Consider the following 14770-nt stretch of genomic DNA (forward strand, 5'->3'; position numbering starts at 1 on the left):
GCCCACGTGCTAATGACTCCCAGATACTTCTTTTTCTGAAGCTCCCTTGAGCTTCAAAATTGTACATACAGCTAGCTGTCCTGAGACTCTCAACCAAAGTTGTCCCATATGTACAAAATTCCAAAACAGATCCCATATCTCCTACATGCTCCTCTTCCTATATTTGCTGTCTGAATTGGTGGCAGTCACTCCATCTGCAAACTTGAGTTATCTTTGAGTCACCTTTCTCTCCAACTCCCAGTTCCAATCCTGTGTTGTCAGTTTTTCTCAAACCGGTCCTCTTCTGTCTCTCTTTCTCCTGCCATAGGAGAAAATTGTAAGGAACGTCAATAGTCAAAGGTGGGTACAGAAGAGGAACCTCTGAAGAAGACAGACGATGAAAAAAAAGAAGCACATTGTAGGAAACATGTAACTACATGGAACTTGTTAATTTCATATGCAAAAAAAACATACTGTAAAATAATATGCATTTTGTTGTCCAAAAAAAAAAAAAAAACCGCTGAATTGTAGTCACAATACTTGACTGTTTTTTAGCTATCTTTAAAATCCTTTTTACTATTTTCATGTCTGTATTATATCTGAAACTAGGTTAACCAGTCATTAGTGAAATGTTTTCCTAGAATAACAGAAATCATTTGTCCTTCCATCATAGCACTGCTGTAAGTAATAGTAGCTCTAAAATACCTCAAAGCACTATTCTCTTAAAATAGGTAAACACTCCTTTTCTAATTTGGGTTACCAAAGGTATTCCCAGGCTATTCCATGGATCAGGGGAAATAACTCCCCATTAGACTGCCAGGCAGGGCATCGCCTCACCTAAGGGGTGCAGAGGCCCAGGCCCACGGCTGCTACCCCCGGGGGTGGGGGGGCCTCCCTTCCATCGGCTTCCTTCCAGCTGCAAAGCTGTCTTCATTGATCAACTCTGCCATTCAGTAAAAACGCAGTGAGTGACCGCTATGTGATAAGCGCTGTTCCAGATAATGAATAAGCAGATCAAGTGCTTGAACTCACGGAACCTTCATTCTCATAGAAGAGAAACTCAATTTCTAAAAATCAGCAAACACATAATTTTAGTAAGTGCCATTAAGACAAGTCAAGCAGGGTAAAGAGCGAGACTGCAGGAGGTGGGGGGTGCGCAGCCGGAGGGAGGGAAGCCTGCTTTCTTCTGAGAGGGGGGCATTTGAGGCCTGATCAGATGTGAAGGAGTGAGCCAGAGTGAGGGCTGAGGGAGGAATGCTGCAGGCTGACGGTGGACAGCATGGGTGACAACCTGGGGCAAGCTTGGCGTGTCGGTGTCCGAGAGACCCTATCATAAATATCTCCATCCTCACTTCCCTGAAATACCTCCTCCCCCAACCTCCATGGGCCCCGTCTGTCCACTTCTTGAATCCCATGCCAGCTTCCTTTCCTCCCTTTGTGCTCGACCCGCCCCTGCTCTGAGGAAGAGGTAGAGGCGTGACAAATTCCTTTCTAACTTCACTTACTTTCAGGAGGAGGCAGGCTGAGAAAGAAGAAAGTGGACAGACAGGCTGAGTGGTAAGAAGGAGGAGGGGAGAGAAAAATGTTCTAAGTTCCTAGTTGGAATCTGGGACCCATTTTAGGAGGTAAACCATATTTGTAAGAATTTTGGTGTAGTGGCTATAGAAGTAAACATTTACGTAACCTGGGTCCTAACCTCTACTTACTAGATTTTTTAATGAAAATCTAGGTGCAGAGTATCTAATAACTGACATACAAATAAGTTTGCAGGACATGCTTTATTCAAAATTCATAAATTGGGGACTGCCTCTATTGTATATATTTAGCACCCCCCTTTTTTCTTAAATAATGGAAAAAGAAATTTCAGTTAGAGTTGGCAGACCTGCTAGAAAATTTAAACTAATGTTTCTTTAGGATGTGAGGAAAACATTTTTAAGCAAAAAAATTGAAGATAGAATTGATTCTTTTTATAGAGGCTCTTGGGGAAATGAGACTACTAAAAGCTTTTATACGCCTCTCTGGTACTAAAATATAGTACTGAGCCTGAAAAACAATCTTTTTCTAAGATGTTTCAAGCACTTGGCATCATAACAGTTAATATCACTGCAGCAGTACCTTGCCATCTTTCCTGCAGCCTTTTTCCAAATCACCATCGATTCTTGCCTGGATTACTACATCTTCCTCAAAGACCCATCCTTGAACCCCTACAATCCATTTTCAACACAAGAGCCAGAGGTACTAATACTGTTATTGCAATTTTTTTCACCCATTTTTGTAACTTGTAGGCATTAAGTTCTGATAAAATAGCCATAAAAAGCAAGTATCTGGGTGGGCCACGGTGGCTCAGCAGGCAAGAATGCTTGCCTGCCATGCCAGAGGACCCGGGTTCGATTCCTGATGCCTGCCCATGTAAAAAAAAAAAAAAACAACAAAAAAGTATCTATTGTAATTCTTCTCTAATGTCAGGTAACAACAATCTTAGGTATAGTTATGTTGCTTCTAGGGCTTCTGCTCTTCTCCCATCTTCTTTTACATGGGTTACAAAGAAAAGGAAGCATAGAACAGAAAAACAGAGAGTATAGGATTTATTGTGTAATCAAAATTAAGATGTTATGATACTGTTTTTGGTTTAGGGGTTATTTTTTACACTAACAAGTTCCATTATGAAGTATTTCAAATACACAGAAATTTATTTTATAGAATAACATGCCAAATGCCAGTTCAACTATATCCAGCGTTTTCTTTTTTAACATGAAATTATATGGTCATTTACCTAGCTATAAAACATGACATGTTATTGTCACTCAAATTTTTTGTTTATCTATAAGTTCACCAAATTAATACATCAGAAAATAATGTTTCCTGGTAACTCAGTTCTCTAATATCTGTACTATATCAAAATGTTCTATGGAATGCTCCTGAAATACATTGTACCTTAGATATAATGTCCTGCACTACATTAGCTACATTTGATAGTACGATTTACGTGCAGTTAACATTAGTGAAATGAAAAAAGACTCAAAGTACCTTGATACTACAGAAGAAAAATATTAAAATACATAAAATCTTTTACTTCAATTTGCATGTTTAAAACTTATGAAGAAAATTAAAGTTAAATATCCTCTCTTACTGAGAAGTACAATAATTTGTGAACATCAAAATACTCATCACTCAATAGGCAACCTCTCTTGATTCTAATATATTTTTTTTTACAAGTAGAGATAAATTTTTAATGCTGTTATTTATAAGTGTTGCTGTAAGACATAAAACAAAGTATCAGTTTAGCCTAAAAATTTAACAAAATAGATCAAAACTCTCAGAGTCAATATAAACAAAACCTGGAGTTCTACTGCAAAGAACTCCAGGTTCTTTGCTAGTTCTTTGTAGCTAAAACTGTGGACCTTTTCTTAATTTCCTATTTTTATTTTATCTTAGAGACAATTCAACCTAATAATGCTTATGAAACAATTTCTAAACTCAAGAAATTTTCTAAGATCTTATTATACTGGTAAATTTCACTTGAAAAAACAACAGTAAATTCACTGAATATCAAACATCATCTGATTAGAGTACAAATATAAATCAGAAAGTTGCATTGGATCATTCCTGTTTTAAAAGATGCTCTGGAGACTGAAACAGATACAATCTGTTCTCTTCTGTCCCTCAATGTGAAAAATATACTACAGATTATGCAATCACAGAAAATACAATGCTTTCTTCTCTAGTTTTTTTTTCTTTTTTTTAAATTTTTTTTATTAATCAAAAAAAAGAAAAGAAATTAACACAACATTTAGAAATCATTCCATTCTACACATGCACTCAGTAATTCTTGGTATCATCACATAGATGTATGATCATTTCTTAGTACATTTGCATCGATTTAGGAAAAGAACTAGCAAAACAGCAGAAAAAGATATAGAATGTTAATATAGAGAAGAGAATTAAAATAATAATACTAATAAAAATATATATATATATAAAAAGGAAAAAGAAAAAAACAAAAACAAAAGATACAAACAAACAAACAAAAAACCATATTTCAGGTGCAGCTTCATTCAGTGTTCCAACATAGTTACATTACACTTAGGTATTATTGTGCTGTCCATTTTTGAGTTTTTGTATCTAGTCCTGCTGCACAGTCTGTATCCCTTCAGCTCCAATTACCCATTATCTTACCCTGTTTCTAACTCCTGCTGGTCTCTGTTACCAATGACATATTCCAAGTTTATTCTCGAATGTCGGTTCACATCAGTGGGACCATACAGTATTTGTCCTTTAGTTTTTGGCTAGACTCACTCAGCATAATGTTCTCTAGGTCCATCCATGTTATTACATGCTTCATAAGTTTATTCTGTCTTAATGCTGCATAATATTCCATCGTGGGTATATGGCACAGTTTGTTTAGCCACTCGTCTGTTGATGGACATTTTGGCTGTTTCCATCTCTTTGCAATTGTAGATAATGCTGCTATAAACACTGGTGTGCAAATGTCCGTCTGTGTCTTTGCCCTTAAGTCCTCTGAGTAGATACCCAGCAGTGGTATTGCTGGGTGGTAATCCATTCTGCCAGTCTATGTCTTTTGATTGGGAAATTCAGTCCATTAACTTTTAGTGTTATTACTGTTTGGATAATATTTTCCTCTACCATTTTGGCTTTTGTATTATATATATCATATCTGATTTTCCTTCTTTCTACACTTTACTCCATACCTCTCTCCTCTGTCTTTTCGTATCTGACTCTAGTGCTCCCTTTAGTATTTCTTGCAGAGCTGGTCTCTTGGTCACAAATTCTCTCGGTGACTTTGTGTCTATAAATGTTTTAATTTCTCCTTCATTTTTGAAGTACAATTTTGCTGGATGTAGAAGTCTTGGTTGGCAGTTTTTCTCTTTCAGTAATTTAAATATATCATCCCACTGTCTTCTAGCTTCCATGGTTTCTGCTGAGAAATCTACACATAGTCTTATTGGGTTTCCCTTGTATGTGACAGATTGTTTTTCTCTTGCTGCTTTCAAGATCCTCTCTTTCTCTTTGACCTCTGACATTCTAACTAGTAAGTGTCTTGGAGAACGCCTATTTGGGTCTATTCTCTTTGGGGTGCGCTGTACTTCTTGGATCTGTAAATTTAGGTCTTTCATAAGAGTTGGGAAATTTTCAGTGATAATTTCTTCCATTAGTTTTTCTCCTCCTTATCCCTTCTCTTCTCCTTCTGGGACTCCCACAACACGTATATTTGTGCGCTTCATATTGTCATTCAGTTCCCTGATCCCCTGCTCAAGTTTTTCCATTCTTTTCCCTATAGTTTCTGTTTCTTTTTGGAATTCAGATGTTCCATCCTCCAGCTCACTAATTGTAGCTTCTGTCTCTTTAGATCTACCATTGTAGGTATCCATTGTTTTTTCCATTTTTTCTTCTTTGTCCTTCACTCCCATAAGTTCTGTGATTTGTTTTTTCAGATTTTCTATTTCTTCTTTTTGTTCAGCCCATGTCTTCTTCATGTCCTCCCTCAATTTATTGATTTGGTTTTTGAAGAGTTTTTCCATTTCTGTTCGTATATTCAGCATTAGTTGTCTCAGCTCCTGTATCTCATTTGAACTATTGGTTTGTTCCTTTGACTGGGCCATATCTTCAATTTTCCGAGCATCATCCATTATTTTCTGCTGGTGTCTGGGCATTTGATCAGATTTCCCTGGGTGTGGGACCTGGCTGGTTGAAAGGTTTTTCTGTGAAATCTCTGGGCTCTGTTTTTCTTTTCCTGCCCAGTAGGTGGCGCTCGTGGCGCTCGTCTGTCTGCGGGGCCCACCAGTAAAAGATGCTGTGGCTCCTTTAACTTGCCAATCTGAATCTCGCAGTGGGCCTGGGAAACCGCACGTGGAGAGGGGGGGTCGCCAGCTGTGGCTTGGGGGAGTGCCGGTCCAAATTGCCCAGCTGGCCCGAGACGCCAAGAGTGACGGGAGGGCCCCGCTATCCAACGTTCCCAGTCAGACCGGGGAGCCACGTGCGTGGAGGGGACCCCAGTCGCCAGCCGCCCCGGCCGGGAAAACGCGTGCCCCTCGGATATCTCACCGCAGCGGATTCTCCCTGCCCGTTCAGCCGTTCCAGAATGGGGTACGCTGTCTTTTTGGTCTCTGTCGTGGCTCCGGGAGCTGTTTCGTATTGTTTCTGTTTCTTTAGTTGCTTTTCTGGAGGAGGAACTAAGACCCGCGCATCTTACTATGCCGCCATCTTCTCTTCTGATTCTAATATTTTATTATAACATTAAAGAGTATCTTCTGAATATTCAATGTTGTCTCTTCATTTCTGCTTTGCACAAACTGCTGACTAACTGTGTATTATTAACTCATCAGGAAAATAGTCCCAGCACTCAATTGCAGCATTAAGCCAATTACCAATCCTGGAGGGAGGATACAAAACAAAATAATCAGTGGTTAACATTTCCATGTACCTACATAAAGCACAGTTTGATACAATCTAGCTTATATCTAAATAAATTTTGCTAGATGAGTAAAGAAGTAAATGAGAGGGAGTGGCACTTTTCCTCACCAAGTATCACCACACCTTTACACACCTTGATTTTCAAAAAATATTTTTCAAAATATTTTTGGCCACCTTTTCATTATTTATTTCTAATTTTGTTAGATTTTCTTTGGAGGAGTTCACCTGTACTGTCCCCCTCCCTTTTCTCTACTCCAGTAATTAGACACATATGATTCTATTATTATTTGAAAATAAGATACAAAATATTTCCCGAACAAAGATGCATTGTTTATAACCCATCACATATTGTTTTCCCTTCTTTATCTTCCAACTTGTGCAGGTTTGAAATATTATATGCTCCAGAAAAACCGTGTTCTTTGTTCTTCTAATACAATTTTGTGGGGACAGACCTACTGTTGGATGGGAATCTTTGAGTAAGTTGTTTCCCTGGAGATGTGACCCTGCCCATTCAAGGTGGGTCTTAATCAGCTCACTGGAATCCTTGAAGAGGGAACCATTTTGGAAAAAGCTCAGATACAGACATTTGGAGATGCAGAAGGAGAATGTCCCACGAGATACCAGAAGGACCCACAGGAGCTGAGAGAGCCATTTGAAACCAGAAGCCAGGAGAGAAGGACACTGGACGTCACCATGTGCCTTCCCATGTGACAGTGGAACCTGGATGCCAGGTGCCTTTTCTCTGAAAAGTTATCTCTTGTTGGTACCTTAATTTGGCTATTTTCATGGCCTCAGAATTGTAACTTAATAAATCCCTTTTATAATAGCCAATCCATTTCTGGTGTATTGCATTCTGGCAGCTTTAGCAAACCAAAACACGACTCTTCCAGTGACTCCTTTGAAAGACCTTTAATTCCCCCTTCTCCACATCCCCTCTTCTCTAAAGCTGCAGCTCCCTCAATGCCCCGGTTTTGCTGAATAGGTTAGCATTTATCATAATTTCCCTAGTAGTATATTCCTTCTGCTTCATGTTCTGTTCTATTTTACACATTCCCAGACAGTCTTACCATGTCAATTTAGAATTAATCGTTGTGTGTGTGTGTGCGTGTGTACACAAAAAAGGAGTGAATACACAACTATGTGAAAGTATTGTGAGCCATTGATTGTATACTTTGGATGGGCTGTATGGTGCATGAAGATATCTCAATAAAAATATGTTTTAAAAAAGAAGAAAGAAGAGAAAATGTATGTAAAACAGCAAGGAGCAAAGTTCATTGCTTGCCACTGTTTTGTCTCCTCTTCTTTCCCTGTCTTGAGGTTTAGTTGCTTCTATGTAGTCTGATTAAAGTCTTTACTCAAATATTTTATGTGGATGGGGCTCCTGAGTGATATGTTCTATGAATTCTTGATAATCCTCAAATATCTGATTTTCCCCACCTCACTACCTCCCTACTTCCCATCCTCTTTCTTTCTTTTTTTTTTCTCTGACAGGTGAATGGTATATGAAGTTCAATTCTTCCCATATATTTTGGTTTACTAAAGCTGCCAGAATGCAACATATCAGAAATGGATCAGCTTTTAAAAAGAGAATTTACTGGGGATGCGAGGGTTGTTCAGTGGTAGAATTCTTGTTTGCCATGCAGGAGACCCAGGTTCAATTCCCAGCCCATGCACTTCACCCAAAAACAAACAAACAAAAAAACCAACCAAATAAAAATTCAACAGATGATGCTGTAATAATGGAATACTCACATGAAAAAAAGAATGAAATGTGACCCTGCCATACAGCATACAAAAAGGGGGGGGGGGGGGGGGCGGGATTGATTAAGTTATAAGTTTACGTTCTAAGACCATAAAATGTCCAAACTAAGGCATGCAGAGAAAGGTACCTTGACCCAAGAAGGGCTGATGTGTGTCACGTGGGAAGGCACATGGCTGGCATCTGCTGGTCCTTGTTCCCGGTTTCACAACTTCCAGCTTCTGATACCTGTGGTTTCCTCTCTAAGCATCTGGGGGCCCTCACTTAGCTCCTCTGAGGCACAACTCTGGTTTTCTTAGCATCTCATGGGAAGGCACGTGGTGATGTCTGCTGGGCTCTGCATCTCCAAACATCCCTATCTAGGCATTTGCTCTCTTTGTCGACTCTTCAAGTATCTCCAAATGTCTGCATCTCTGTCTGCTCTGTCACTTCTGTCTAGCTTCTGTTGGCTCTCTCAGTTCATGGCCTCTCCTGGGACTTCTGCATTGCCAAATGTCTGTGCCTGCATCTACATCTGATGTTTCTCCAAACTGTTTTTCCTTTTAAAGGGCTCTAGTAAACTAATCAAGACCCACCTTGAATCAGTGGAATCATATTTCCATCTTATCGAAAGGCCATATGCACAATTGGATTTGTCACATCTCCATGGAAACAATCCAATCAAAGTCTCCACCACACAATATTGAATCAGGAGTGAAAAACCATGGCTGCCTCCACGAGATTGGATCAGGAAAAAGGGCATGGCGTGTCAGGGGTATATAACAGCTTCAAACCAGCACACCACAGTAGTATGTGTGATGTGACGATCTTCTAGATCCCAAAATGCCAATGACAGTCTTATAGGTGTTCTCTTGCTCTTTCTTCCCGTTAGCTTGTAAAGGTAGGCTGGGTGGCTGCCATTTCCTGCAGAGGAACCTGAAGAACACCTGTCTCTTTTTTGGTCTTCCCATATTCTCCCCTGACTCAAGGGCGGGGAAGACTCAGCCCTTTGGTTCAGGCCCTTTCATGGCCTGTTGTGAATTAGGGAAACCTGACACATACAAACACGGTCCGAGTTGACTGAGTAGGTCCACAGTCTCTGACCACCCACCAAACTCTTCACAGGATCTGAAAAGCTATTTGGAGTTAAGCGTGTGTTCTAGTTTGACAGCTGCCAGAATGCAACACACCAGAGATGGATTGGCTTTTAATAAAAGGGGATTTATTTTGTTGGTTCTTCAGAGGAAAGGCAGCTAACTTTCCACTGAGGTTCTTTCTTATGTGGAAGGCACAGGATGGTCTCTGCTGGTCTTCTCTCCAGGCTCCTGGGTTCCAACAACTTTCCCCGGGGTGATTTTTCTTTCTGCATCTCCAAAGGCCTGGGCTGAGCTGCAAGTGCTGAGATGAGGAATGCCGAGCTGCTTGGGCTTTGCTACTTTGCATTCTCTCATTTAAGCACCAGCCAATTAAGTCAAATGTCACTCATGGCAGCAGACACGCCTCCTAGCCGACTGCAGATGTAATTAGCAACAGATGAGGTTCACGTACCATTGGCTTATGTCCGCAGCAACAAGACTAGGTATGTTCACCTGGCCAAGTTGACAACTGAATCTAACTAACACAGCGTGAAAGGGAACGGAGCCTCATTCAAGTTATAGGTTCCCTAAACAAAGCTGATTTTCAGATAGGGCTTATTTAATTGAACTGTAATTTTTTGTTTACATATATGTCCCTCTAACTAGACTATGGATTCTTCCAGGACAGGGATAAATAACTGGGGAAATTGTGGTGGTTATGTTATTTTAGGGTCATAAAACAGAAGTGAAAACATGTAAGACTGGTGCACCGAGAGGATTATTGACAAATAAGTGAATTGTATGAATGAAACCACTCTGATTTCCAGTGATTTCAAAGATCATAACCAATGACTCTCCTTGTTAGGTCAAATGAGAATTCACAGTGTTTAATTTATAAAATAGAGCTGGTGTGTTTGTGTGTGTGTGTGTGTGTGTATATATATATTTATGGCCAAATACAAAAGATGTGAAAGAACTTTTAGTTAGAGATTATTTCACAATAAAAATTGTCACTTACTCAGGTAGACATAAGCGTGGAATAACCTCTCCATCTAGACAAATACTTGAGAGAACAAGATTTTACTTAACTGAAGTCCTTGTGTTTTAATTGGAGGTTCCAAGAAAGGAAGATGAATCAATTGACAAATACATAACAATGCCTATTGTTTCCAAACATCTTCCACAGCTTAGAAAGAAAAATAACATATACACATTGTTCTATTTTGCTAGCTGCTGGAATGCAACACACCAGAGATGGGTTGGCTTTTAATAAAAGGGGATTTATTTCATTAGTTCTTCAGAGGAAAGGCAACTAACTTTCCACTGAGGTTCTATCTTACATGGGAAAGCACAGGGTGATCTCTGCTGGCCTTCTCTCCAGGCTTCTGGGTTCCAACAACTTTCCCCAGGGTGATTGCTTTCTGCATCTCCAAAGGTCTGGGTTGAGCTGTAAGTGCTGAGATGAGGTATGCCGAGCTGCTTGGACTGTGCTACGCTGACCTCTCTCATTTAAGCACCAGCCAATTAACTCAAACATCATTCATTGCAGCAGGCACGCCTCCTAGCTGACTGCAGATGTAATTAGCAACAGATGAGGTTCACGTACCATTGGTTCATGTCCACAGCCACAGAACTAGGTGCCTTCACCTGGCCAAGTTGACAACTGAATCTAACTACCACACACATTTAATCAATATCACAATATTCTTCCATTTCTAAATAAGACAAAAAGGAAAACCACTTTATTAATAAAATAATGAATCAGTTTAGTGCTAGGATAACTTAAATTTATGTTACAATTTTTCTTTTTAAGACTGACATTTAAATAGGTATGTCATATTGATTTTATTTTAAGTTATGTTTATTATAAAATTATATTATCTAGCTGTTAAGGCCAACAGTGGGTTAATTCCAAATGTAAAAAGCTACTAGTCATGCTTATAAATTGTTTTACATATCTGAGAGAACATAAGAAGAGTACTAATTATTTATCTTTCTATTCAAGGCAGCACAGAGAGTTACAGTCTATTATTTTTAAATTAAAATACGGTACTGGATGATTCTTAACTTGGGTTTTTGGTCATTTCTGTTAAGACAATTAGATTTTTTCATTACCTTAACCATCAGATCATAATTAATGTTTTGTTTTTCCTTTCAATATGAAACAAAATTATGGTGGGAACATCTACAGTAAATCTTTTGTACAGCTTCCAAGTAGGTAGCATACAAACTAAGCTTGGCCTACAGTCATTGTTTGGCTATAAAGTATTTTGACAAAAATTGACATGTAGAAATGGAGAGATGTCATGTAAAATTCTAGGTAAAGATCATAAACATATGATCTTAAAAAACAACAGAAGATCCCCCAAAACAGGCCCTAAATTAATGTCTGACAAATACCTGCTGTGCAGGATTAGTGGTCACCCCCTTTGCAGGAGAACTTCATTTCCAGGGCAACACACCCTGCCATTCCCCACTGTATCCCAGACAACGAAGCGGAGTGTCAGCCGCCATCTTTCAGACAGCAATAGGTTTTCCCAAACTTCTATCTCTGTGATAAGTGGGGAAAAGTAGCCTGAGAGGGCCATGTGTTTCAAGAAAAATGAGAGCATATGCTTCCTTCTGACATGTTTGATAATTAAATACCCCTGGCTCTCTGATCTGCCTGGCCGCTAAAAGCATCTGCGTTTGCCATCTCAGAGTTATTGGCTGAAAAGAAACCAAATTAACAACCTTTTAGTAAAGATTTGAGATCATAAATGGCCTCAGTCCACATTTGTTCCAAACCTACCTTTGGGCAGAGCTGAACCAAGTGCTGGGAAAAGACACACACAACCAAGAGTGGGCCTGAGGGAGCCACCTCCTAAGCAGGGGGCAAGGAGAGACATGTAGGAAACGAAGGACGCAAGGACAGATAGAGGGTGGATGAGTGATGGCAAAGTTGATCTCATCCAGCATTATAAAGAAATATAAGATTAAAAGTAGAAGACTCATCTGCAAGAGCATCAAGATGGAATACTTGTTTATCCAATGAATCACTCATTCAACAACACTCAACAGTACTCACTGAGAGCTGGCTGGTGCCAGGTGCCGTTCTAGGTGCTGGAGATACAGCATTAACTGAACCTGGCAAATATTCTTGCTCGAATGGAACTGACAATCAAGTGGGGGAAGGCAGACAATAAACACACAAGTGAACTATATAGTATGTGAGATAGTAGTAAGTTCTACGAAGAAAATTGAAGCAGAAAAGGGGAGAGGTCATCTCAGAGAGTGGTGTTGCCATTTTAAATAATGTGGGCGGGAGCTGTTATTGGGAAGACATTATGTGAACCTAGTCCTGAAAACGAGGCATAGAGCCATGTGATGTGTAGAACATTCTAGCTAAACATAGAGGCTATGAACAGAATAGCGGCTCTGGGAAGGGAAAGAAAATGCAAGGTACTGTGGCAGCGCATACATCACCCCGTCAACGTTTGTGGATCAGCTCCTACTCAGAGGTCATTGAGGAATGGGAACACAACGGGGATGGACTGTGTTTGAAGAGCATACAGATTCAACACATATCAGATAGGCTTCATGTATATGGGGTGTATATATTTTAAAAAATTAAAATGAGGAGGTTGGACTTCAGCCATTCCTCCACTGTACATCCGTACACACCTACCAACTGCCAGATGCTGGGCTGTGCAATGGGGAAACGACAGTGAACAAGATAAGGACTGTCGCTGCCCAAAGAGCTCACACTCTAGGGGAAATACAGACATGTAAACAGATGATTTCATTAAATGGGGTGCACGTTTGGATAGAAGAAATTAAGTGTATTCAGTGGGGCTCAAACTTCGTTCTCGCTGAGGAACACTTTGTTCAAACACATCCTTCTGGAAGTCCTGTAAAACAGATGCGTGGAACTTCTCTAGATGATGCAGCATTCCCTGAGTCCTACTCGCTAGAGGGGAGAAGAGGTTGTCTGCTGGCCCTTTAAAATTTACCTCTTATATTTCTAAAACAACATACCCTTATATTTCTGACATGACAATAAGTGAAGATATTATCAGTAAGAAAGAAAAGCTAACAAAAACAACATTTAAAAACAAAGAAACATGGCAGAGGTAGTTCATCTTCAACACTTTTGCTGCACAAATGCAAGTTTGCAACGAAGCCTATCGCCCTATAATCACACTGCCTTATCACGGCTGGGTTTTTAATTTTAAACATTTTTTTGTCGTGAAATATAGCATATATACAAAAAAGCAATACGTTTTCAAAGTACATTGTAACAAGTAGTTATAGAACAGATTTCAGAGATTGGTATAGGGTTCGGTTTCACAATTTTAGGTTTTTCCTTCTAGCAGATCCAAGACACTGGAGACTAAAAGAAATATCAATACAGTGATTCAGCAGTCATACTCGTTTGTAAAAATTCTATCTTCTCTGTTATAACTACTCCTTTTCCTTTGATCCTGCTTTCAATCTGTAGAGGTATTTGGGCTCTGCCCTGTTTTAACTCCTCCTTCTCCTTTGATTCTTTTTCCGGTTTTTAGGGGTATTTGGGCTCTGCCTATTCTAAGTTTTTCATGTTGGAAAGCGATGTCAATAATATGGGATGGGGGATGGAACTAGTTGATGTTCTGGAAAGGCTGGCCCCTCTGCATTTTAGGACTTATCTGGTCCAGAGACCTCTCTGGAGGTAGGAGGTTTCTGGAAAGTAATCTTAGTATCTGAAACTTTTGTAGATCTCAGATACAGCCCTCGGTGTTCTTTAGGGCTAACAGGAATGGTGTTAGTTGGGATTCGGCAAACCGGGGTAATTGGCAATATCTAGCTAAAGCTTGCATAAGAGTAGTCTCCAGAATAGCCTCTCAACTCTATGTGAACTCCTCTTAGCCACTGATACCTTATTTTGTTACATTTCTTTTCCCCCTACAGGTCAGGAAGGCATTGTCGAACCCACGGTGCCAGGGCCAGGCTCACCCCTGGCATCTGGGGAGACTTTCACCCCTGGGTGAAATAGTTCATGTGGGAGCTTATTTATAATTGTAGATTAATCAGTAGGATATATCCACTTTCAATCATATTCACCTTCAATAAGGAAATGTTACTTATAACCCTACTAATTAGTTACTGTCACTTCTACCCGTTCCCTTGCATTTAGATTCAACTTCATCGGGTAGACTTTCCCCTGGGCTCTAGCTTTTGTGTACCTCTAAGTCTGCTATATTCTACAGTGTAACCTCTGAAGTTACCTTTATCAGAGGTATAATAGTGAAATCATACAGTATCTCTCCTTTTGTGTCTGGTTTATTTCACTCAGCATTATGTCCTCGCGGCTCATTCACATTGTCATATGCTTTGGGACCTCATTTTTTCTTACTGCTGCATAATATTCCATCGTATGTAAGTATATTTTGTTTCCATTTTTTTGCAAATGTGGAAAGTGTCACTATGAACATCAGTATGCAAATGTCTGTTTGTGTCACTGCCCTCAACTCTTCTGGATATATACTGAGTATTGGTATTGCAAGGTCATAGGGCAATTCAATAT

General features: G+C 39.7%; 1 protein-coding gene across 1 annotated transcript in view; it reads right to left on the reverse strand.

Annotated features, from left to right (window-relative positions):
• Positions 1-2161: 2161 nt before the first annotated feature.
• DEPDC4 (DEP domain containing 4) overlaps positions 2162-14770 on the reverse strand; it is a 35865-nt gene continuing 23256 nt past the window's right edge. Inside the window, 9 exon segments of the mRNA XM_077168292.1 lie at positions 2162-2305; positions 2423-2505; positions 2753-2756; positions 3110-3162; positions 6191-6305; positions 6307-6370; positions 10244-10304; positions 10307-10411; positions 11409-11432. Coding sequence (XP_077024407.1) covers positions 2162-2305; positions 2423-2505; positions 2753-2756; positions 3110-3162; positions 6191-6305; positions 6307-6370; positions 10244-10304; positions 10307-10411; positions 11409-11432 — 653 coding nt within the window.

Source organism: Tamandua tetradactyla, chromosome 7 (genome assembly GCF_023851605.1).
Source record: "Tamandua tetradactyla isolate mTamTet1 chromosome 7, mTamTet1.pri, whole genome shotgun sequence".
NCBI lineage: Eukaryota > Metazoa > Chordata > Mammalia > Pilosa > Myrmecophagidae > Tamandua > Tamandua tetradactyla.